General features: G+C 40.0%; 1 protein-coding gene across 1 annotated transcript; it reads left to right on the top strand.

Moving 5' to 3' along the window:
• Window positions 1-1929: 1929 nt before the first annotated feature.
• STK17A (serine/threonine kinase 17a) lies at window positions 1930-25326 on the top strand. Its single transcript, XM_042889056.1, has 7 exons — window positions 1930-2175; window positions 9243-9455; window positions 16468-16612; window positions 21539-21665; window positions 22364-22412; window positions 22528-22707; window positions 23508-25326. The coding sequence occupies exons 1-7, from the start codon at window positions 2003-2005 to the stop codon at window positions 23839-23841; spliced, it is 1221 nt and encodes a 406-aa protein (XP_042744990.1). The 5' UTR covers window positions 1930-2002; the 3' UTR covers window positions 23842-25326.
• The last annotated feature ends 342 nt before the right edge of the window (window positions 25327-25668 follow it).

The following is a 25668-nucleotide window of genomic DNA, read 5'->3' as shown; positions in this document are numbered from 1 at the left end:
TATTTTCTATCCTATGGAAGAAAAACAGATAAACTGATGTGCAATATGGAATAAAAGTTCTTTCACATAAAGGGAAACAATACATTCAGAATTCTCCATAATTTAGATGCAAAAATATTTTAAATTTGTCTGAATAAACAAATGCCCTAAACATGAAAGCCTGTGATTTGTTGCATACAGAATCAATTGCTAAATTTTTAAAGGAATTCAATTATCTAAAAGACATGATTTACTATAAATTTGGCCAGAGAATCTTAAACATCCCCAAATATTTTAAGGATGTTCTGTTTGTATTTCAGAACCAGTAATTGTGCTTCTTTCCATTAATTGTGTTTGCAGATTTTTTTTTTCCTAGTGTAAAGAAGTAGAAAAGATTACAAGAATTAAGTATGTGAAAGCTTTATTTATGATTAAAATGCTTTTAAGATAAGAACATTTTTTCAGAAAACAGTATCTTTTCCACAGAGGATGCCTCTGAACGTACTTTCAGATGTCACAATTTTTAACCACCATATAATCCGAGTGTTATTGTTTGGCAGGAGCAGTCTGGCCCTGCTACAATCTAAACAACATTCTGAGTGGAAAGCACATCAGTACCATAAGTCTCAAACTCTCCATTATTCTGGTTCTGGAAGTTATTCTCCAGCTATTCAATCCTGCAAAGCAGGTTTGGCATTAAGTGAATGAGGGAATTTCAGAGAAACACCTTGTCAGCAGTTGTTCTCCCGTTTGAATCTTCACCAATTAACGACTGGGGTTTGGCCTGGATCCTTCCTCGCATGCTGGCCTGCTTCCTCACGAGCCTCTCCTGCGTGCTCTACACACTGGCAGGCTGTGAGAGATGCTGTGCCCTGAATGGAGACAAATTCAGCAGGACTGCCTGGGCGGGCAGCTGCCACACAGAGCTGTTCTCTTTAGCAGGTCAGGACGCTAGGGAAGCCAAGCAGTGAGGGGTCACCGAGGCTGCTTCCCAAGCCTCTCCCAGTTCTGTCCATCAAACAGCCACAGAAACAAACTCCATCCTTGGTTAAGGAACACAAGTCTACCCTGCCAGTGTGCCAGTAGCACAAAAGCTCTCACGCTAGATCAATCCTGTATCTTCTCCCCTTCCCATATCTTCTCCATTATATCACTAGTTTTAAATACCATATATTTATATTTTTAAATATTTTTATTTTTATTATATTATTTATTATTTTTGCCACCTGTGCAGTGGCAAAAAACAAGAAGCTTCACAAGCACACAGAATAAAATTGTAACTATGGACTACACATACAGCGATATACGTAGGTTGCTCTGAAAGTAATGCCTCCTATTCATTTCCACAGAAACCACAACAGATACAAAGAGCACAACAGCCCTGCTTGATACAGCAAATTGTCAGCTACAAAACACTGCTTTTCAGCACTGCCACCAACATTAGCTTTACATTTTTGCCAGTGATGAACAAGAGCCTGCACGTGGTGACCCACTGTCGCCACTGCTGCTCATATCCACTCTCTGGTCCCCATAAGTGTCCAGCAAGCATCGATGAATGTCAACGGCTGCCATTTTTCCCGCATGGAGAAAGCTTTGCTTCATACGCACTCCCATGTCAGATGCCAATTTGTCGGACTGCCCCTCTGCTGCATCTGCCACACGGTATAGCAGCATCACGGTGGGAAGGCTCAACCCCTACCGCCATACCACCGACACCCGCCCCTGTCGCCACGGGCCAGCGTAATAGCGCACTACTTTCGGGGCAGTCCTGGTGTAACCGCGCTCCCCACTCCCGCCCTCAGCAGGGGGCGCTGCCCGCCGCCGCGCCGCCCCGCGCTCCCCTCCCCCGCGCTCCAAGGTGAGGGCGGCAGGGCGGGGCCCCGTGGCCACACCCCCCGCCGGCCGCGCGGTGCCGTGCGCGCCGCGCCCCTCCTTCCCCTGACGGGCGTTGGGGGGGTGGAAGCCGCGCCGAGTCGGGGCGCAGCGCGGCGGGAAGAGGCGTCCCGCCGTCACGGGAGAAGCTATGAGCCCCGAGGAGAAGCCGCCGCCCGGCCGCTCTCGCGACGAGTGCCCGCCTCAGCCCGCTGCCGGCCGCGGCCGAAGGCGAGGCGGTTTGCTGACGGAGATCCGCACGCCTATCCGCACCGAGCCCTTCCAGCAGCGCTACAGCCTCAGCCCCGGCAGGGAGCTCGGCAGGTGGGTGTGCGGCCGCCGCCAGGGCAGCTGCAGGGCGCCGGGCCGGGCACCGCGATGGGGAAGAGGCGGTTTTCCGTTCGCGAAGATGGAACGTCCGGCAGGACGTGCTGCGAGACGAGCTCTCGTTCTGCGCTCCTGGGCGCCCAGCCGCGCGGCTGGGCTGACCGTGGCACACCGCCCTGCTGCCTTACGGCGCTCGGCCCCGCGGCTCGGCGCAGGTGGCGCGGGAGGCTGAGCTCGGTTAGATTCAAAGCTCAGCGGCTCTCAGGAGCTCTGCCGCTCTGACCCCAAGTAAGGGCTTGACTGGGAGCTGGGCGGCCGTTGGCCTAACTGAAGAATTGGTGAGGGTTCCTTCTAGCGCACGCGGGCACTACTGGAGTGAGTGCTTCTGTGCTGTGGGCAAGGATGCAGACGGCGCAGCCTGAGCGAAGAGTTCTCGGGATGTTTGCGTGCGGTTGCCGGCGGCCGGAGCTGTAGGTGATCTTTATGTAAAGGCTGATTCTGCACCTGTACTTGTGTCGGGATGAGTTATGTGTCTGTTCCGAGGGTGGCATTGCCTTTCTGCAGTAGCAGGATGAGTTTCAGTTCCAACTGCCTTCCCTCTCTTTATCTCCACAAAGGTTTTCAACTTCCTTTCCAGTACAGAAGTCCCTACTTCTGACTGTGTGTGTTTGCTTTTCCTTCAGTTTCAAATACCTTTTTTGCTAGGTTTGTCTAAAAACCAATGAGTACTTCACACATGAAGTGTGTAAAGTGAGAGTACTTCCATTAAAGAGAAACTTTTGCTAATCCGCTGTGACAAGCTAAAAAGGCACCTAGATAGTCTCTCTGGCACTCATATCTCTTTGTATGGCATTTTGTTGATAACGTACACTTAGCAGAAATTATTTTGCTTTTATCTGCTTGCAGAGTGTGCAAACATTTACTTTTGAGTAGGTCTGTCTTTGCAAAGGGCTTGGGCAAATTAGCAACCAAATAGGACAAGGTTTTGCCTAAGACAAAAGGCAGTCCTTGCTCACAGAGCTCATTTAATTTGGCAGCTGAATTTGCTCAGGAAACAGCTATGGAAAAGAACGTTCATATGCTCTGTGTCCATCTCTTTTCCTGTAACAAGGGAACTGCTTAAAAGCTGAACTTGAGATGGGAATTCTGAAGAGAATGTGAACTGTGTACGTTGGGTTTGGAGGAGAGAGCAGGCAGCAGATGCGGCACAAGCTGGGTGTATGAGCTCATCGGGATGCTGCTCGCTGGCCTCCAGCCCGACTGTCAGTGTGGCTCTGCTGAAAGAGCCTCGTGCTCTGCTTCCCATTCCTGCATGTGCAGGTGGTGGGCAGGGGCCAAGAGCACAGCGCACAGCTGGGGCCATGTGGTGATCAGAGAATGGAGAGATGCAGGGCCTGGTGGCAGGCAGGGGTGGCAGTTCTGGACAAGCACTGCTGGAAGAACTGCAGGCTAGCAGGGGAGGAACCTGGTTGTGATGTCACTGAAACAACTTTGGTACAAGACCACAGGAAAGCAGGCTTTGTTATTTCTGCTTGCAGGAAAAAATGGCTTTGGGGATGTAAAGCTTATGTACTCAAATAGGACTGGCTTGGATGTTGAACAGGCCTTTGCAAGTGTAACCAAATAGAACCTGCTTTTTCTAGCAGTAAATTCAGGGGAAATGCCAAAAGCATGGCTATTCTGGATGGGAAACTTAAGTTGCTGACATTTCAGCCATATTAATTTTATTGTCCCCAGATCAGAACGTTCACAGATACATCTTCATTTGACGTTGTATGGTGTTTACTGTTGAACTTTCTGTTTAATGTTGTAAGGATGCCACTTCTGGTCAGCACGCTCTTAAACCATTTCAGCAGTACTCATTTGAGATGAGCTAATCCAAAGCATTGTGCTCTTTGTGCAGGACAAGGCAACAGTTGCTTGACCTTTACCCTTATCATCTGTACGCTGCCTAATTTTACTGTAAAATCAGGAACGGTATTTTAATTATTTTTGTGGTGGCAGCCTTGATGCATATTTCTGAGTATGCGTACGATACATCCTCTGGATGTCTGAGCTCCATATTCCAGAAACACGGCCTCAATCAAAATTTCTTGTCGCTGATTCACATTACCTACAGCTTCTTTGAAGTGTCCAGTATAATTGTGTTCAGATATTTTGCTCTTTTTCCTCAACAAAATACCCCCTAGATAATTGCACACAAAATACTACTAGGCTATTAATTCCTCAGCTTATTGATGTGGCATTGCACTCTTTTAATGTCAAACAAGCTAGGCACATGTTGGTAGCCATAATTTCTGTACTAAAAATAAAACTCCTGGTTCTAGAGGTGAGTTGGAAAAAAGCCTGAACAGTTGGCACTGCGTTTTCTCTGGAACATAAGAGTATTCTTAAGTAACTGCTCTAAACCAAGCAGTCTTCTGCCAGTGAAATGTGTGTTGTGCATGCCTGTAAAGGTGTATCAAGTTCAATTCAGTTGATTTTCCTCATTCCACCTTTTTTTTTTTTTTTTTTTAATAAACAAGCATGTTCTCCACCCAGACCACGAGTAACTATTTTAATCAGCTGAGGAAAACTGAACAAAATAATCATGTGTTCTTCATTTTTTTACTGTGGTTTCATGGAAAAGTAGCCTAGCTCTTGCATTGGTTTTCCAGAATTTCTGGCATAAACTTGCTTCTCAGGTAGCTTTCAGGAGTTCAGATCTTAGTCATATGTGAGTCTTGCGCAGTTGGCTGTATCAGTAAGAATGCAGAGGTATGCTGTCACATTTCTAAGCAGCTGCTGGCTTAGGTGAAACTGTTGGGGAAGTGAGAAGGTGAAGGCAAGGCTTGCAAGCAGCTGACTCCACCTTTTGAGAATAAAATTTTGTGAGGAAATATTCACGAACATCAGAAATGGAACCTCCCTCACCTGGCTCTTTGGAAATCAAAAATTGTACTAAAAAATCACCCCCAGGAAAAAAAGTTTGACATGAATTGTGTAATAAATTGCATATAGTGTTATGGATCTCAGAAAATTTTTCTAAGCTTTCTGTAAAATAAACATATTAAAGTAGTTGCTACTATCTGTAATAGTGACAGTGCTTTTTAGCTCAACTTGAAACTATTACTGTAAGGTTAGTTCTCTGTTTCCCTGAGCCTATGAGAACCAGAATTAGTTGGTGTGACATAAATGCTCTTGTGTATCTGATTTGACATTTGATGTGTGATGCGAGGCTTTTCCTTTCAGCCATACTATGTGCCAGATAAAATAATGCTAATTCTGTTGGCAGTCTTGAAAGATGGCATTAAGCTTCTTTATGATCAGATATGATATCTTAAATCATAATTCTTGACTGAGGCTCTTGTGAAGACTGAGAACAACTTGTTTCCTATTTAAGTCACCCTTAAAAGCGTTTTTGTTTGTTTGGATAACTGATAGTCACTTTAACTTTGGAGAGGAACATGAAATACTACCTCTCAAAACTGTTCTTCCTTCAGTGTAGCTCCTTCTTACCATAGCTTCCTTCTTCCCTGGTAGCTCCTCTTAACGTTGCTAAACTGGTAATGCTGTCTTCACAATTTAATAGCAGATCTGTTTCTTGAAAGGAATTTTGATAAGCAACATCTTAAGAAACACAAAGATGCACCATCTGGGTGTACTCTATGGGAAAGCTTTTTCATACCTGTTTTTATTTCTGCCTACTACACAGTCTGTGTCAAAAGGGAAATACTTACAAATTTATCTCTTGGCTTAACTTCTTACTTTGATTTTTTTATTTTTCCAGTGGACGGCATCTTTGGTTCTGAAGTAGTCTCAGATGTGAACCTAGATAGGTGCATAGTGCTTAGTTCTGTCAGTTAGAAGTATCACGTTTGTCAAGTCAGATTTTTCTGGGATTGTATTAAGAAAAGGTGAGTTTTACAGACAGTCGTTAGGTTTTATAACAGCTTTATAGTATTACAATAGCTATAGGTATTATGTCAAGGTGTTCTTGATTTTTTTTTTTTTTTTAAGCCTTGAACAACTTGTAATAAATACTTGTCAGCCAGCAGAACTCCTGTGCAGTGTCCTTTCAATTCCGTCGCCTAGCCGACTTCTGTCCAGTGCAGTCAGCAGCATGAGTGTGGCCGCACACCGGGGTCTCTCACTGTTTCTTCCTTTTACCTGAACTTTGTTTTATTTCCTTAGTGACTACTGTGTGATAAATTGGCAACATTTAGCTGATTAACTTGCTTCCAGATAGGTTTTGTACGTAATGCAAAAACAATGCTCTGCCAATTGGAAGGTTTTAAACATTTCTGAACTACTCTTACTAGATGCTTTGGTGGTGCTAGAACTAAAAGCTTTTGACTCTGCACTGGAGAGACGTTCTTTCAGAAGGAAAATGTACCTTTGGAGGCTAAAAAGGCAACGCTCAGGGAGCTACAGGCTGGTGAGCCTCACATCTGAGCCTGGGAAGATCATGGAACAGATTGTCCTAGAAGCTATGTAAGGCATGTACAAGATGAGGGGGTGATCTGAAACAGCCAGCAGGGCTTCACCAGTGGCAGATCATGTTTGACCAATCTGGTGGCCTTCTACAATGGTGTGACTGCATCGGTGGACAGAGGAAGGGTAATTGATGTCATCTGCCTGGACCTCTGCAAGGACTGTTATTTGGTCCCATGCCACATGCTAGTCTCTAGATTGGGCATGTAAGGATTTGAAAGGTGGACTACTCAGTGGGTAAGGAATTGGTTGGGTGGTTGCAGCCATAGTGTTGTGGTCAATAGCTGTGTGTCTGGGTAGAGGCTGGTGATGACATTTGTACCCTGGGGTCAGTCTGGGTACCGATGTTCTTCAGCGTCCTTATCAATGACCTGAATAGTGGGGTCAGTCATGGAATCAGAATCCTTTGAGTTGGAAGAGACCCTTAAAGATCCATGTATTCCAACTCTCCTGCAATGAACAGAGACCTCTACAGCACAGTATCTGCATAGCTACTAGTCATTAAAAGAAGACCCTTTAACAGCAAGTTCTGTTATCTCTTTTTTTTTTTTTTTTTTAATTACTTTTCTTTCTGCTACTTTTCTACATGAGCACTATTTGGATTTGGTGCTGAAACACAGCTTCAGTAGCAATTTGTGTGCTTTTGATAAATGTGTAACTTTATATTGTACACAAGTGGCTACATCAGGATGGTTGCTCTTGATTGTGGTTAGGATGGCAGTACTGGAGGGATGTTTACTGTTATGCATGATCACAGCCTTCCTAGAACTCTGCTTAAAAGAAACAGCATCCTTGCGGCACTTTGGGAATCAGGAGTGCATGGTCTTTGGAATGTTTCAGTGTTTTTGATGAGCTGTATGTGCTACAGATGCTTGGTGCTTTTTGCTAGATCTGCAGCAGGCACATAGCTGTTAGGCTTTGGGTGGCCATTCTTGCCATGGCATTCTGCAGTTACATCTGTGTTCTTTAAACCATTTTATAGTGACCTCTTGACTGCACCTTCCTAGTGCTACAAAATCCCATTGTATTTTCATGCATTTGCAAAGCTTTTTTAAAGCATTTTCTTGCTGTTTGTCAGCCTTCATGTATGGGTGTGCTCTGGTCTATTTTCTTATTCCTATTTTTTTGCAGATAATGGGTGCTTATGCAAAATGTCCTTCCTGAATGACTGTGACTGTATCAGTAGTTATAAATTAGATTGTTTTAGCAGATGACTAGCAGATAGCCACTTTGTGGATGCTTATTACTTAATTCCAGCTGGGCAGTTTTGAAACAAATTTCTGTTATGAGCAGGGTGACCACAAATTCTGTCAGCAGTTACTCTGTGGAAAGCAGTCTGTCACTAGGTTAGGAGCTGGGAGAGTGAGAAATTTGACATGAGCTGAATTAGTTAATTCTGTACATTTCAGCTTGTGCCATAGGAAAGGCAAGACTCAAGTAATTGTATTTCAAATGAGATGAGGACTCTAATTTTATTGGTTTCAGCTACCCTGCAGTAAGTTAAATAAGGAAACAGAGTAAAGGCTCTCCAAGCTATTCCTGCAGCTTTATAAGAGAATGATGACACGAAAGTAAAAATGGTCATTTTGTCTAACGTTATACCTGTATGGTGAGAATTCCAAAAGATGGCTATTCTTACAGAGATGGGGATTCATCATCACATTAGGTGATGCACTAATTCATAGACCTTTTCATTCTAAAAATCTGTACTGTATGAATGGAATTGAGTGGCTTGGGAAGTCAAGAGCCAAAAACGCTGCGGGGGAAGACTTCTGAAAGTGCTACGGCGTGTGTTCAGCTGGACCTGCTGGCTTAGTGTAACTCATCCGCTGTGTTTTGTCAGAAATGATACCAATTAGCATGGGTCCAGCACTGTGCTCAGTTCTGCAGTGTGTTTGCATTCGCTCTGTCATTGCTGCAAGAGCTGTTAGAATGTTTTGTGTTGGCCCCGCTTCTCTACTTTTTGAAATGTTTTGTGTTCCTTGAACAATGAGACAAGTAGAGTTTTTGAGAACTGTGAAGCAATCAAAACTATGGCTGTTGTCTTTGCAGGTGCGTCATAGTGAGAGCATGAGGTGCTGTTTTGGAAAACACAAAGAGGATGGATATTCACAGCATAATTAGACTGGGATCTTGAGCACAGTGAAGCTGCTGCCTGCTGTTGCCTTGAATATAGCGGTGGAAATAGTAACTGGACAGATAGTTTGCTTAAGTATAGTCACAGAAAGCATAATTTTCTTGCTTGTATACCATTTTACTAGCTTTTTATAAAAGGCTCAAGGGTGTCTTAATCTCCCTAACTAGCACAGTTCATTTCTGCTGTATGTTTGAAGATTTGGAGTTACTTCAACTGATGCTTTGCTGTTGTAGTTTTCTGTTTTAAAATCCTTATTTTGAATAGAGGTGTAACCTTACCTCTTTAGAGTAGAGGCTATCACTCAGCAAGGCATCTTTCTAATTTTAGAGCACATGGTAAAGGTGTCCCTTAAGAGGATTTAGCTCAGGTTTTCTGAAATATTGATTTACAAGGATTATACTGAAGTTGTCAATAAAGGACTTAGTTCTAACCTAAAATTCTTCTTTAATTTCAGAGGAAAATTTGCAGTGGTGAAGAAATGTATCCAAAAAGACACTGAAAGAGAGTTTGCAGCAAAATTCATGAGAAAAAGAAGAAAGGGCCAAGACTGTCGGATGGAGATAATCCATGAAATTGCAGTCCTTGAATTGGCACAATGCAACCTTTGGGTCATTAACTTGCATGAAGTTTATGAAACTGCAACAGAGATGATTTTAGTCCTGGAATAGTAAGTACTAGTAATAACTTCTGAATAACCTTCAGTAGTATTTGTTAAAAACTGTAGTATAAAAATCTTTTCCACCCGTATGGATAATGTGAAAAACAATTTTATTGCTTGCTTGTCACCTGCTTGAGCTCAAAGAATTGCCAAGAAAATCAGTATTGCAGGAAGTTATTGCAGTCTTATAATACAGCAGAATGTAAGAAATTTTCCCGTTGTATAGTATCTTTCAAAGCTGAAATATAAACTAAGTACTTAATGAAGAAATTTTTAGTGAAATCTGAACTGTGCATGCTCCACACTAATAGAAGGTGCAGAGAGAAGCAGTGAGTACGTGCACAGCCACTGAAGTTTCTGTTATTGGCAGTGACAGAATGAAGTCTGTTCATTTTACCAGTGTTGAAAAAGGCATTAAAACTTAACGTCATATATTTAAATGAAAGCATTGAAACCTGCTGCAACCAAGAGTGAAGAACTTTGTAGTTGACAGCTCGTTTCTACCCTCAATGAAAAACTGTGAATATCTTCAAAATTGACCTAAATAGAATGTTTGTTAGTTTTGAAGATGTTTTGTTGGGGTTTGTTTTTGTTGTTGGCTTGTTAAGGTTTTTTGAGGAGTGAGAGTTGGAATTATTTATAGACAAAGATGATCAGCATCAGAATTTCTAACTTTTCTCAGTGTAACACTTCTCAAGGTAAACATTTAAGTAAACAGAAGTTTACTTAGTGTTAACTGGGATAGGATACTTTTAGGGAATTTAGCATAGGAATTTTCCTTCTCTTGGCTGCTCTGTCTGGTTAAGCTATTAAGTATTTCTACTGCAAGCTCTTTCAGGAAGTACGCAAGCTTAGAATTGCAAGCACTCCCATACTACTGCTTGCAGACTGACTAGCTGCTTTTTTCTTAATGTGATACGGACAAGAACTTGTCTTCCACTTGATGGAAAAAGGCAAGAGAGCTGTATCAGCATTTACTGGAAGACCTTTTGAGCGTGCATGCACTCAAGGCATGTCCCAAATATAGCACTCTGGTGTCTTTTTGGAGAAAATAAGACTTGTGAAACTATTTTAAGTCTGAATCTCTCGTATTCTGCATTACCTTGAATAATGACATTTAGCTTGTGACTCTACATTTAAATGTTTTTCTTCCCTGCATCGAGTTTGTCCAGATGGGGGTTTCTGCAGCAGTGAATGCTCATCTGATGCTCCAGAGCCTTAGTTTTTCCTCATGTTGATTCTAAGAGTTAGGCAAATGCTTTTTGCTGTTGAACAGCTCAGTTGAGATCGTGTTCAGACTCTACAGATATAAAATGACTGTGAGAGTAACAATGGGGCTCGTAGTTGAGCAGTGACTTGACCTACCTGCTAAGTCAGTCTGGTTTGTACAGCTGTTCCCTTTCCTGTTATCAGAAGTGAATGGTGAGAAATCTTGTGCCCTAATCTGATGTTTTTCAGAAGTCAAAGGAAATTTCATCTTTTGAAGTTCAGTGAAATGGAATTAGACTCTGTGTGGTTTTTTTATGAAGGCAAGCTTCTTTCTTGAATGTATTTTTTCCATCTTGTGCAGTTATGCTGTTAGTGATTTATAAAATGTTCCAGTTTTTGTTAGAATACAAAAAGCATAACAGGCTTCTAGAGTCTGATTACCATTACTGGGGATGAAAAAATATATATTTTAAACACTGGTAGTACAGATTTAATGAGAATACAGCTTAAATTTCTGGTTCCCATAGAGATACAACACAAGCAGTAGAATTCAAAGCTTGAAACAAGCGATGGAAATTGTGATAATTGTTATGTATAATTGCTGGCTTTCATTTAGAACTCAGTTCTCCTACGAAACATTTTTAATACAAAGTATTAACTACGTTGTTCAGTAGTTAGCATGGTGATTATTTTTACATGCACCAGTCATACCTTGTTAGAGATAAATAGCTGTGTTGGAGTTGTAAATTAAAAAAAAAAACAACACTCTTTCACTGACTTCAGCAAATACGTCTGGATGCTTCTTTAATGTCAGCATGTTCCAGAGGCGTGTTGCAACAGCACAGGTATGAACGCTGGTACATTTCTGACATTCTGTGTGCAAAGGATTAAGGAACGTACCTGGGCTGTAAGCTTCTCTGGGGCATTTTGGTTTCTATTAAGCTTCATGGTCTGTGTGGCAGATCCTTATCATGGGAAGGAGAAAAATGCTTAATCGTTGCCCAGTAACTTTATCTGCTAAGATTTAGAAGTTTCCTCTCTTGAGGTTGGATCTGTTGTAAGGGAGGCCAGCTGTTTCACCTTTGCGGGGAGCAATCTTAATCACATGGAGGATTGTCTTTAAAATACTACCAGCTTTGACAGATAGCATACTTAAAATTGCCCACATAGTGTTAACGTAAGTTCCGAGCAATGGAAAACAATGGGGCTTTAGCATTAGTTTAAACTGCAGAATGGCAGAACTCTGTATCCATGCAAACACTGACTTCTTGAGGTTATGTGCAAATGAACTGCAGAGAATTGAAGAGCTAGTCTGAAGGGGTGGTGTGTAAAGCCTGGAATTACCCTATGGAACAGTGACATTTTTCTATTTTAGTGAAAATTGAATTAATAAAAACCAGGGTGTTTAGTGAAAAACATAATAGTCCAGAAAACCTGACATATTCAGATTTCAAAATTGCTTTTTCCTTGCAACTTCTGAGTTCAGTAATTATGTAAAACCTATGACTTTTGATTCTTTTGAAAGAAAAACAGTGCATCTGGTGCTTCAGAGCAGGCATTTTTGTATGTGTTCATCACTATATGCTTATACATCTATGTTAGGAATAGATGTTAGCTTGTTAGCGGGTCACATTTTAAACAAACTTGTGTGTAACTTCAAAATTTAGGGAAGTATTGTTGGATGCACAGAACAGGATGTGAGTCGGATAGCTACCTGCTGGAATCTTGTGTATATATAATAGACTTCCATCTTGCTTACTTCAAGCAAGAGGAAAGTTACCTCCGTCATCTTGAGGAGTTGGTTGGGGTTTATTTGATGTGTGCATGAAGTACTTTTTCCACCTATTGGACCTGTGTAATGTTACTGCTTGTTCTGTGGTGATAATAACTGTGCTGCTCCAATGTTTGCACCTTGTCTACCTGTTAGAACAGTTAACAAAGGTTTAGTACCTAATGGCTATCTCAGATCAGCAGTGGTGTTTTAGGGAGAAACTTTGTTGGTTACCTTGCTCTCTGCATTTCATTCAGCTCTTAGGCTCCTTGATAGGAAAGACCATGGGGGCAGGGGAAGTATGCATGTGTCTGGGAACTGAGAACAGAAAGAAAACAGTCCGTGCAGTTTAATGTGCAAGAATGCTTTTCTACTCATATGTCCTCATCAGATATGGATTTTCAGTCATGTCTGTCTTTGGGCGCAGTGGTAAGTTTGGGTAGCCCTGCACTGCAGAAATTGTCAGTACTTTTGCTCTCATAGTTGCCATCTAATGGCACACCTCGCTGAGGAGCAGCACAGTGTTAATGCGTTGTGAATGCACTTGAAAGAAGCAGGATGTAGAATTTTGTACAGTGCATGAAAACATCCAAAGGAAAAGGCTCAGTCTCCACTGAATTTAAAGTCAGTGTAGTTGTAACCGTGATTAATGTTCTAGACTTCAGCTGACTTTCAGCTTTTCAGTTATTCTGATAAGAATAACAAAATGTTAGCATGGTTTCAGTGATGAAAAGCACTTGGATTTAGCTTGAGACTAAACAGAAGTTAGTGGTACAACAACAGTACTGTCACAAATACGTGAATTTCTAAGGAGTGCTGGTCACTGCAGCTTTTAAGCTTGGAAATGAATCACATCTTATTTCTACACCTTGCTAAGGGAATGTGTACTAGAGAAATAACGTATTCTAAACGATTCTTGAGTTTGAAGAAGTTGTGCCTCTAGCTATTTCCTTACCCATCTTTTCCAGAGTAAGGTGACTTGTTCACCTAAATAATTTATTGTCCTAAAGACGGTTCTTTTCTTTATTGCCTTCTGTGGAGAAGGATCAGGGTACCCAGTAACTTGCAGGGCAGTTATTTTATAATTAGCACTATGAAGCAAAACTTATTCAAGATGATTTTTTGGAGGGAAAAAATGAGTACATGGTCAGCACCTGGGAACTCTTGGTCTGCAGGAATGCTGAGATCATAGCAATGTTGTGCTTGAAATACTTACAGGTATTTTCATCTCTTCTCTAGATCAGGAATCCTGAATAACTAAATTGAAAATATTGCTAAGCAGCATTACAAAATTTGGCACAGGTGTGTAGGAGAATCTTCTAGGAGTTCATTTTAACATTGTGCTTTCAACAGCTGTGACTGAGAGGCTCCCACTCAGCAGACTGTTTCCCTAAAGGAGGCGGTTAAGCTGGCTTCTCAGCAACGATACACAGAGCTGCTCTCAGTAAGGACGTTTGCAAATTTCCCCTGTTCTTCTAAAGAATCACTAATTATAGGTTCAAATGTGGCAATTTTGAGATGAAGTGAATTGTCTGGAAGCAGTTTTTCTATCTACATCCTAAGTAGAGAAGTTGATTTATTTTAAAAACAAACAAAAAACCACTGCGTGTTTAAAACTTTTTTTTTTGCCATGTGAAACTTCTTTGTAAAGCAAAATACTGTTGTATGGTGGCTGGTACAGCCATGTTTAAGTTATGAAGTGGATGTGCATGTCCAAAGGCTTTATTTGTTTGGCTCACTTCTGAAGATGCCTAGGTTCATCATCTTTGTAAAATGACTGCAGATTACTGAAAACCGTTCAGAAATAAAAGTATTTTTTGTATCTAGTGTCTGCTACTCTCATTATCTTGTTTTTTTTTTTCATTTCAGTAATGGGATGTTTTGTTTCAACTTCTTCTTGCTTTGATTTCTGAGAAAATTAATTCCAAGTTACTTAAGTGTAATATTAAAATTCTTGGTAGCTTGTGGTTTAGCTTGGTGTCTACTTCTAGTGTTCTAATTTGTAAGCATATGTGTATTAAATGGGCATACAGCAAATAGGGCCTTATGAGGCCTACCTCATGCTGATTCTCAGCTGAGTTTATAAAAGCTTATTAAAGAAAGAAGTGTGATCCTGTTTGGCAGCTGTTTTGGGGAATGAGTCCTATGTCACACAGATAGAAATGGCAGAATTGATGCTTTTCTTGTTGCAAGTGGCAGTGAATTGCAGCAAAACCCCAGCCTTGCTGCTGTAAAACAGATCAGTAGTTTTGGTAGTAGGGTTTATCGCTAAATGTACGTTAAAACAAAATGCTACAAGGAATTAAATCAGTCTTCCAAGTAACCTAAGAATGACATTCTTAAAAGGGAATTTGTTTCTTTCTTTGGTTACAGAAGGTGTGTTTATGAATTTATCTTGAAGTTCCAAGTCATGTTGCTTTTTTAAAAAAGGAATGTGATTTAAAATGTTAGAATAAATGATCTCGCCTCCCTTTTTTAACAGGTAATTAGTATCTGAGTCTGCCCAAAGCTAGAATACAGCTGCCTTTTCCTTGAATTAAATAAAAACATGCTGAAGAAATGTACTGACCAGTGTCAGGAGGGCATGCGTTTTTCAAGAATTGTATTAATACTCACTTCATGAAAACTGCTCTCATTCTGTAGTTACGCCATCTTTGGTACAGGATTAAGAAAATAGGCTTTTTTTAATAGGCTTGTTTGAAGGAAAAAAAAATCTTATTTTAATAAAGCAAATTGTACTGCTGTGTCAGTTAGCCGATGTAATGAGCAGAAATGCAAAGCTCTATGTGAAAAGTTGAGTTGTAACCATCTTCTAAATTTATCTTTTTCTTGCAAGACAATCTCCAGGAGAGTTTTAAATAACATGGGGCTATCTGGGAAGGTAAAATAAAAAGAAATAAAGGCACAGGGGCCACATCAACCAAGTTAGTATTCATAAAACTAAAAAATTGAACATATTTAAGTGATTTTTTTTTTTTTTTTTTTCCTCTCAGTGTCCGTAATCCAGATTTACCATTTTATAGAACTGCCTTGTTTGTTTGTCTGGTCCCTGTTTGAAAATGCCTTTCTCTTCTGGGTGGCTCAGGTATTATAACTTATCATAAGAAAGCAAGCCGGGGTAGCAGTTGTTATTTCCCAGTAAAGATCAACACTTGGGCGAAGTCCTTGTGAGGTAATGAAGACAGCTGTCCTCAGGGGGTTTCACTGTCTGTCACTCAGCTGATTATGGGATTTCACACACAAGTTGATTTCATCTACACGCTGAGCAGTAGCAATTCAGCAATCCGTGTGTGCAAGCACCCCATTCTCATGGTTTTTTGCCCATTCTTGTCCTAAGATGGAACCTCTGTTATGCTTATTTCTGTTGCTACAGAGATAATCTTGCATGTTGCTTTGGAGTACTTGAAAAACATTCGCTCATCTGTAGTTATTTTCCTATTTTTTTTTGTTATTTATTTAAGCACATATAGGCAAAAGATAAGGAAGCTTATCTTATCAAGCTCTGAGAGCTAAAACTTTCAGTATTTTGAGATGAAAGCCGTGTAGAAACTTAACGTGTCCCAGTACACCAGATTTTTCACAAACAACTCCATTATAAACTTTAGGCTTTTCTGAGTCTGTACAAAGTGTTTTGAGGGGAGTTAGGAGCAGAATTGTTTTGCATTGAGTTTATGCAAGCTTGCTTTGGCCAAATTTCCATATAGCTTAATAGAAATAGCAAAAGACACATCTTTGGTAAGCGCTGCCTTTAAACAAATGTGGCATTCATCTCTTGAGCACAGTCAGTAACATTTCCAAAATAGTCTCAACGGTTTCTGTAGAATCTACTTTACTTAAGTCATGGAATATTAATCTTTGCTTCTTTTGAAAGCTGTCATACTGACATGGCAGTCTTCCTAGGCCATTAGAGCTTGCAAAATGTTTAATAACTGAAAATATCACCATTGGATGATACCACCTGCTGATCTTTTCTGTGCTGGTGTAATAAAATGGGTGCTCTAGCTTAGTGTTTGAAATAATAACATTCATGCTGTTCTGTAGTGCTGCTGGAGGTGAGATCTTTGACCAGTGTGTTGCTGAAGGAGAGGAGGCCTTCAAAGAGAAAGATGTGAAACGACTTATGAAGCAGATCTTAGAAGGAGTTTCGTTCTTGCACAGAAACAATGTTGTTCATCTTGACCTAAAGGTAAACTTGTTGCAGTACTTTTCATACTTCTTAACTGCTGGCTTCCTTACTGGTCACATCATGCTAAGGACACAATTTTATGCTAAGAAATGGGTTTCTTTGTTATAAGAAATCCAGAGTATTGCATATAGTTTAGATGTAAGTTGTAACCCAGGGCTCCAGAAAATTATTTTCCATTTTTAGTATGCTAAAACTAATTTTATACAGCTTTCATCCGTATGTTCTTATTAATCAAAGCAATTTTATTCTGAGGTTGAACTACTTTTCTAAGCAAACCAGTATTAAAAGCATTTGTGTTAAAATTGTCTAATACTCCTATGTGTCTAATTCCTCTATTTTTTACTCAGTAGTAAGGCACCACACGTTTTCTGTTGCAAGAATCCTTATTTATACTTCATTGCACTTTTGCACAAAGCTACCAGTAGATTCCTATATCAAGCTCTACATACCTTACATTTAACAGAAAATCATGAACCATTCATCAGCTGGAGCAGAAAATGTGTAACATTTGTACACAAATGTCTCATCTGTTTGTTTGTGTTACCATTTATTTAAATCACCCTAGAGTGCTTTAAAACTTTGTGACCCATTGATTTAGTCACGCATATCAAATAAGTGTACTAATATTTAATGAGAATCTCCTAGCAAGTGGCAAGTGTCCAAAAGGACTGAAGTTCTCGTATGTTTATAGAAGGTACTCAGGTCTCTGCTGTGTCTGTACGTAGACTGTGCTGGCCAAAAGTATTTCCACTGAATTTCCTTGAAGCAACATATGTGAAATTAGAACATGTCTTTTGTGGACAATCTATGTTTGTACGTTTTTGAAGTTAAAGCTGTGGTGTTCCTTAGCCCTGGCATCTGGTTGTCTAATAAGAAATTGCTGTGTTTTTATGTTATTGCAGTACTTAATTGTGAAAGTATGCTGGAGAGTTAATTCCAGCTTGCAAACAAGTTGCTTTCTCAAAGCTTAGAAGAAAGCTTGCTCAAACAACTACAACTGAGCAGAATAGCTGATGTTGTAAAATCGAACATGTCCAGTTGTCAGAGGCTAAAAGACCCAATATTGCTTTGCTAGCTTTAAAACATAAATAGTTGGGTGTAAATAAAACATAATTAGTTGGGTGCTGGTCTTTGTGATTGCTTATTAACCCATTGGTTCTACCCCCAGAAGAAGAATTTGTTAAAATGGCTGTGAAGATGAAACTGTAAGCTTGTTGTCTTAGTCTTGTATTATAAAGCTGATCAACTGGATCTGTGAGGCTGACAGCCTGCTGTTGCTTCTGTCTGCCTTTTTGCTAGCTGCAAAACTTTCATATGAGAAAAACTGAGTATTTTGATGTGGCTTAGCAGGGTTGATGCCCAATTATTTCTTTCCAGAAGTGTGTCTCTTGTGAAACATGGCTGAAACTTCATGTGTTTTTAATAGCAAAATACAATAACGTATAATCCAGTTTTGTCTCAGAGAAGAGCAAATATAATGCTGCTGAGTGTAAATCATTCAGCAACGTTGTTTTGATTTTATTTAATTTGCAGGGTGTGCATAGAGCGTAGTTGGGAGTCTTTCATCTCCTCTTAATGGCACATAAAAGCTGCAGAGAAAGGGAAGCTTCTTTTTTTCATCAGCTGTTTGACTTGATTGCGTTTGGTAAAACTTAATTAGTTAGGAATGGAAAAGAGCATAAATTACAATAAAAAAGTAGGTAAGTTGGGGAAGGACTGGCTACTGCTTGTCTGAGACAGATAAAGCTGCACATGGCCAATTAACTGCTTCAAGCAGTGCAGTCCTGTAGTGTGTGTTACTCTGCTTATCCAACAGGCACCTTTTTCCTTCTGAGTGGTTCCCAAGATGTTGTGTGCTGTGAGGAATTAGTGGAGTTGTAATTTGAAAAAGCCTTGGGTGTCACTTTATACTAATGTTCAGAAGGTAGGATAATTGAATGATGGAGGAGGCAGTGTCTTGTTGAGGACATTTCAACTGCATCATGCTTTTTTTAATCAGTATTCCAAGCGGATTAAGATTGAATGCTTAACTATTTTTACACACAATGTAGTCAGGATATTCCAACCAATCTACTTTCCCAATTTGTTCTTATAATTCATTGTGTAATGCCTGTTTTCAGGAAGCTTGGCCACAATTTTCTCTGCACAGACATGTAGAAACAGATGATAAAACTTCTGACAACTATTGGCTGCCAAAATGTACTGCAGTACTCAAGGGTTTCATGAAAAAATTTCCTCATTTAAGAACTATCTGCCAAAAAAGTCATATCATTTGTTCTGTGTAGAATTAGATGGTTAACTTCATTAATTTTTCAGGTTACTTTAATTATGCATCTTTAGTGTTACTCTTTTGAAAGCCAAAATTTACAAGAAATACTATAGCCCAACTCTGATAGAGACTTCTAGAATAATGGAAAATATGCAGTATATGGACTTTGCTGTTATATCATCAGTTTATAAGACTTCAAAACCTACTTGCAAGGTAGGTTTGAAGGGTGTCCATTTTACTAAGTGCACTTGTTATAAATGATCTGAGCAACTTATCTCAAAAGCTAGACGAGAACAGAGCTTTGTGTGTATCATCTTATTTTGTCCTTACACTGAAGTTCAGAACATCAGGAGAGCTGTGCTCTCTTTCATGTGACAGTAGTAATCTAGCTTACTGACGGATGTAAGATTGGCCAATGTTTACAATAACAACTTATGCTTTTCATTTGTGCATGATGCTAGAGGCACAACCAATGTCTCAGATTCCTAAAGGCCAAGAATCTGATGCTGATAGTATGTCTAGAAAAATTCAGCTCTGTTCATTTTCTTTTTACCATCTTTCCTAAGGTACATGTTTCTAGTGGTGCTAACGTGGCATTAGGGTAGACTTGTGTGGCCATATAACGTGAACTCTGTCTGCATGCTGATCCTGTAAAGTGGTCCATTCAGTCTATTTTTTGTTCAGTATACGTCATGCAAGGATCTGAACTAGAACCTGTAAGCCTCTCTGCAGTAGGGAGGAAGGCTGATAAATGTTGCTATCTGCCAGTTTACATTAGCCATGTCATGGTGCAAGGCCCTTTGCAAAATGGCTGGTAAGCAAGACTCTGGCCTGGCTGGGTATCCCTGGTCTTTGCAGGAGATCAACGTACAGTCAGGCCTAGATATATTAGAGCAGTGTAAAAAATGAATAAATAAAAAGGAGAAATCACTGTATAGGTGTAAGAAAATGATCTTCCTCTTCCTTAAGTTTTAGAGTAATTGAGTGCTGATAGCAGTTCTAAAGCTACAGCATCTTTGGGATTTAAAGCTGGGTTTGCACTGTTGCTCATTTGAACCTTGTAGTAGTTCCTTAAAAGAAGAATCCTGGTGTTATTTCAGTACGAATAGATTTAGGGTTGGTTTGCACTGCAGACAATTTCTTGCCATTAAAAACTTTTCCTCATTTAAATATAGAGAGCAAATGCTTTTCTCATGCGTTCTCTTTGCCCCTTCAGAACGTGACTAAATTTCTCACTGAAGAAGAACATCTGAGAGGCTTATTAGGGAGGCATTGCCACCTTTTTCTTTTTTTTTTTTTTTCAGATGTTTGTTTTTCTAATACAAATACAGAATAGAAAATGTGAGTATGGTAATATACAGCTCCAAAATCCTTTGTATGGCCACCAGTTTATAAGCAGAAGTAAGCTATTAATGCATACACTTAGAAACAGAAAATAGACATCTTGGAGTTCCTTTTAAATAATGTGGCTTAACTTTACAGGAATTAAAGAACTTGAATTTATTGCTTCTTTTAGCAAGAAGAGCCAGGCCAAGATTTTAATGTGTTCTTGTACAGCTTTATTTCTGTTATCAAGAGGAAGGATGTTAATGTGAGATCACACCGTCACATTCATGGGAATGAAAAAATGTGAACAGGAGAAAACTACAGATATTGGTGTTATTCCAGTTGGACTGTATCCCTCAGTGGTTGATTCTCTGTTCATACTCACTTGTCCTCCTCCCTTTTCAATCCAAGTTCTCAGGAAATAAAGCCTTCATGGAAGTCAGGCTTACCAGAAGCGTGAACATAGTGTGAACTGTCAGTGTTCCTGCTTGCGGAAGTTAATGACAGCACAGTGTAACTACTGGCCCAGTGTGGGGAGACAGGGACTTGGTCTGGCAATGATATGCTTCAGTTGCTCGAAACTAAGACCCCCCTGTCTAAAGTTTTAAGATTTTTTTTTTAAATATTTTTTTAAACCCAGCAGCTGCCATTCAAAATAGAAGGCAAGGGACTTCTGAATGACTGCAGAGTTTGTGTTGAGGAATGGCAGCCAAGATCTAGTGACATCAGAGCAAACAAGCTTATCCAACGTGATGCTCTTAAAAACCTGTTTTTCAGGCTGCTGTATTTTTCTTTTTACTGTTCTTCAGTTAGTATTCTGTAATACAATTGTTTGAACAAGATTGAGGTCAGTTGCATCAGAGTTTCTTTAAACGGGTATAGGCAAATAACTTTCGTAACAGTTTAAAAAACATGAACTTGAGTGTTTTTGGACACTTAAACAGGAGATATCTTATACCAGGAAGAAACAAGGAAGGAACGTTGGATGGAACAAGGAGGGAAGAAAGGTGGTATGAAGGACTAAAGGTACAAATGTGAAGATCTTCATATCCTTTTGCTAAATGGTAGTTACTGGTGTGTCTTTTGTATGAGTTCTAAGCTAAGAAAGGCAGATGCTTAATTTTCAGTTCTTAACTGAAAATCCTGCTGCTGCTTTGAGCCAGTTTGTCTCTTCAAGTCCATCTTTGATTTAAAAATGAGAAAATAAAAGTCCTGGGTACTGTATGTGTTACGGAACGTATCGTTGTTATTCTAAAAGAATTATGCAATTTTATGGTGCCACAGACTTAAGATTTTGGTGATCTCAAACATCTGCTTGCTTTGCTTTTCAGCCACAAAACATTCTGCTAACCAGTAAGTCCCCACTGGGAGACATAAAGATAGTGGATTTTGGCCTTTCCAGGATAGTGAAGAGCAGTGAGGAATTAAGAGAAATTATGGGAACTCCAGAATATGTGGGTAAGTTGTTCCTACAATGGTGGTGTAGCCTTAAGGAGGAGGGTACTGTCAGCAATGGAGAATTGTCTCAAAACTTGATGAATGCCACACTGGCTGTGTAGTTCCTGTGTCAGAAGATCAAGTCATTAAAAGTGATACTGCTGCAGAAGCTGGAATCACCAGACTAGTAACTGACAATTCTGTGCCTGTGCTGAAGATGAGTACACACTTCAGACAAACCTGAGCAGTGACGACAAGTATTACTTGGCTGAGAGGTTGAAAAATGCATGCTCTTACTAAGCATGGTATTTTAGCCTGGTGGGCTTTGTGTCCATTTCACTAAGAAGTAAAATCGTTCCAGGCTTTGAAAAACATTGTTATATAGCATATCCTTTGTGGGTGTGGGTTTTCATGCTGCAATGTGGCATGTTGGATAGTGAAATTGTTTTTCAATAGGACGTTTGTATAAAGCATTCTTAATTGGTAAAGAGATGATCGTTGCTTCTGAAGATGACAGTAAAAAGCGGTTTTCTTTTTACCTGAAACTAACCAATGACAGTAATAATTTAAAGAACTTGAATATAAATACCTATTTATAAGCCGCTTGAAGCATGACAGTCTTTTATTAAAAATTTTTCCACGTGCCTGCTTCTGCACTCTTAAATACAGTATCGTGTCTGGGTACGAGAAAAAATATAACTTTTTTTTTCCCTGAACAGCTCCTGAAATTCTGAGTTATGACCCAATCAGTACAGCGACCGACATGTGGTGAGTTGAACAAATGATCACCATAACACTGTTGGAAAGCTTAAAAAGAAAACAACCAAGACAGAAAAAGCCAAACCCAAAACAACTGTTTTTTTGTATTTTCCTTTCAATTCAGGAGCATTGGAGTACTGGCATATATTATGCTAACAGGGATATCACCCTTCTTAGGGGATGACAAACAAGAAACATTCTTAAATATATCTCAAATGAATGTAAGTTACTCTGGAGAAGACTTTGACCTCATATCAGAGTCTGCTGTGGATTTCATGAAAACTTTGCTGGTGAAGAAACCTGAGTAAGTATAACACACAGCTATTCAGCTGCCCTATGCATAGACATTTTAATGCAAATACTTGAATTTTTGTTTTTCAAGTACAAGGCAACTTTAGGCAATATTACTTTTCATACACATTAAAAGAGTTCTCCATATCCCTCCTGACTTGCATGTTCTGAATATATCCAACTACAGCAATTAGAATTGAAGATTTCAGAAGATTCAGAAGATTGGAAATGCAGTGTAGTATGGTGCAGTATTCTGGCTTTCGATGTGTGTGCCCTGCTGGTGTCTCTTATGTGGGCTGTGCTTTGAGTCTTCTGTTTCTGATGTATTAGTAGAGCGCCTTACTCTTAGTTGTTCAGTAGTATGCTTTTCTTAGGGGGGGCAAATTGGAAGTTCCAGCTCTCAAAACAGAAGTTATACTTTCTGTGCAAGTTCCAGAATTCTTCTCATGGTATCTCAACCACCAGAGTTGCCTACTGTATCTTGGTGGTTTAATTGGTTGAGTTTTGTTGGTGTTTGTTTGTTTGTTTGTGGAAATACTTGAATGTAAATATAGCATGATTTTCATAAATTTAAGGAAAAAGACAGTTGCTCAGAAGTATGGTAAACTGTGGTATTTAAGATTCTATGAACTCCTTTATTTCAAATATTAACAGTTTATCTTCTTGGACTGTTGGTCTTTTGGGGTAAAAAGTAGCTATCGGAACATTTTTAGTAATTCTATCAGTCCAGTACATTCATTTCCTTAGAAGAAAACTGTACAAGTATCTTACTAAATTTTAAGTTCACGGGGACATTTCTTTGTTCCTTTGCAGGGAACGAGCAACTGCTGAGGAATGTCTCCAGCACCCCTGGTTAGAACAAAGTGAGGAACCTACTTGCAGGGCCTGGAATAAGAGCACAGGAGGGGAGAACGGTGATGTCGTCCAGAAAAATGCAGATTCTGCCTCTGAAAAACCTGCAGATGTTGAGAAAGCTGAAGAGGAAGAATCGATGATGACAGAAGAGCTAATTGTAGTAGCTTCATATACGTTGGGACAATGTAGGCAGTCAGAAAAAGAAAAAGCAACTGAGCAGAAAGCCATTTCCAAACGATTTAAGTTTGAGGAACCATTGCTGCAAGAAATACCAGGAGAATTCATTTATTGAACTGTGTGTTACTTCATAGCAGTGTTTTCTACTAAGCAAAATATCCTAGCCAAGGGAATCTCTGATATGCAATGAATGTTCTAGATAAAAGGAAACGTTGATAGGTGGCATCTAAGGAGAATGTGCCAAGTTTTTAATTTCATGGAAGAAGTAAACAAGATTTCAAGTGGCTGGCAGGAATTTAACAAAGATGAAAGCTTATTTTTGTTTGTAATTTTTATTTCTGTTTTTGTTTTTCTTTTTGCCTCTGGATAGAAGACAAATTCTGTTAATTGCTCTGATGCTCTGGAGAAGTTGAAGAGTTTCAGTGGCAGATGTCAAGAGAAGTATATTTTAGGATATGTTTTCTCACGCAATGCAAATATTAAATGCTGGGTTTTCCTCACATATTTCTTAGCACTCCTGACTTCAGTGGATGTATCTGCTGATCTAAAAAATACATGAGATAATTCAACTGGTTTGACAGATTTCAAAACTACAGTATGTATGTATTCACATTTTCATCCCATCCGAAGACTTGGATTTAGCATGTAGTCAAACAGCGAGCTAGGTTTCCCTAGCAAGAATGCAGATCTCCCACAGGTAAAGACCATCTCATCAGTAGACGATTGCAGAAACAGCAGTGTCTTTGGGAACGCAGTAAGGTTCTGCTCTGGAGAGCGGTGAGTCTCCCCAGGCAGTCTCTTGAGAGCCCACAGTCTGCTGCTCCCTCTGTCTCCTGTTTTGGGCCAGGTGCACCAACAGAACCCAGCTCAGTGTGTCTGCACACTGCTGATGAGTGGGCGACAAAGAAAATGACCAAGTCATTTGCAGCAGTTATTGAAGTTCTCACTCCTTGCTTCAACCTTTTAGTTCAGGCAGTTTGTCCATCTATGGTAAACCAGCCCTTAATTTCTGCCCCCGCTTCCCTGCCCTCCCAAACCCAACTGAGGTTTTACTGGGAGCTGGAGGTCATTGCTGCCTTCCTTTTGTTCTAAGTGCTGCTTTAGGAAGAAAGAAGCATCCTTAGGCTAAATTGCATAACCTTTTTCAGCATAGCTATCAGATGAGGAAGAAAATGCTATAACCTCTGCAACAATGAAGCACAACTCATACCTCGTGCTTCCTAATCACTCCCCCTTAGACACTTGGAAAAACCGTATGTACACGATGGGGCGGAGTTGGGTTAGGAGCAGTATGGATGGGTCACAGTTCTCAGTGGACACAGTCCCTCACAGAATAAAACCAGGACTAACCGGGCATCAGAATTGACTGGTTTTTGCAATGTATGGATATCTGAGGATCTTGGACTGAGTCCTGGTTGTCTTAGAAATCTTTCATATTGATGCTGTTCCAAAGTTTAATTTTTATGTAATTGAAATTTAGTGGTATTATATTGCATACTGTTAACCATTCAACTATTTATTTGGTTTCCATGTGCCATTCCTTTATAATAAACTCTGACAAAAGTTTTCTTGCTGTAAAACAATGAATAGAAACTCCTAAGATAGTGTTTGGGTTCCTTTTTTGGTTTTGTTTGTTTGTTTTTCTTCCTTGTTGCTGCAAACTTTCTTGTTTCAGATGTACTGGGAATGTTCTAACTGTAGGGAGCAGGAGATTCAGCATTTTGTCATTAGCATTTGTTCGTCACACGAGAGGGAAGCAGCTTATTAGTAGCGCAGACAGTGGTGCTGTGATGTGGTTAGCACTGCTTGTAAGGGTGGAGGGCAGAAAGCACTCGGAAAGAAGAAATCTGAACGAGAAGCAGTGTGACACTGAATGGGGCAGTGTGAATTTTTCCATCACGTTTCACTGGCAGGGGTCTGCTTGCCACCGCTTGAAGGCACA

This window comes from Lagopus leucura, unplaced genomic scaffold, assembly GCF_019238085.1.
Source record: "Lagopus leucura isolate 7727_CA_CO unplaced genomic scaffold, USGS_WTPT01 Super-Scaffold_100157, whole genome shotgun sequence".
Classification (NCBI taxonomy): Eukaryota; Metazoa; Chordata; class Aves; order Galliformes; family Phasianidae; genus Lagopus; species Lagopus leucura.
This window is presented reverse-complemented; position numbering and strand designations above follow the sequence as displayed.

Excerpts from the sequence above, each read along its gene's own strand:
- STK17A (XM_042889056.1), top strand. The coding sequence starts at position 2,003 with ATGAGCCCCGAGGAGAAGCCGCCGCCCGGCCGCTCTCGCGACGAGTGC. Across the intron at positions 16,613-21,538 it reads TTGTTCATCTTGACCTAAAG|CCACAAAACATTCTGCTAAC; the intron begins GTAAACTTGTTG and ends TTTGCTTTTCAG. Across the intron at positions 21,666-22,363 it reads GGGAACTCCAGAATATGTGG|CTCCTGAAATTCTGAGTTAT; the intron begins GTAAGTTGTTCC and ends TTCCCTGAACAG.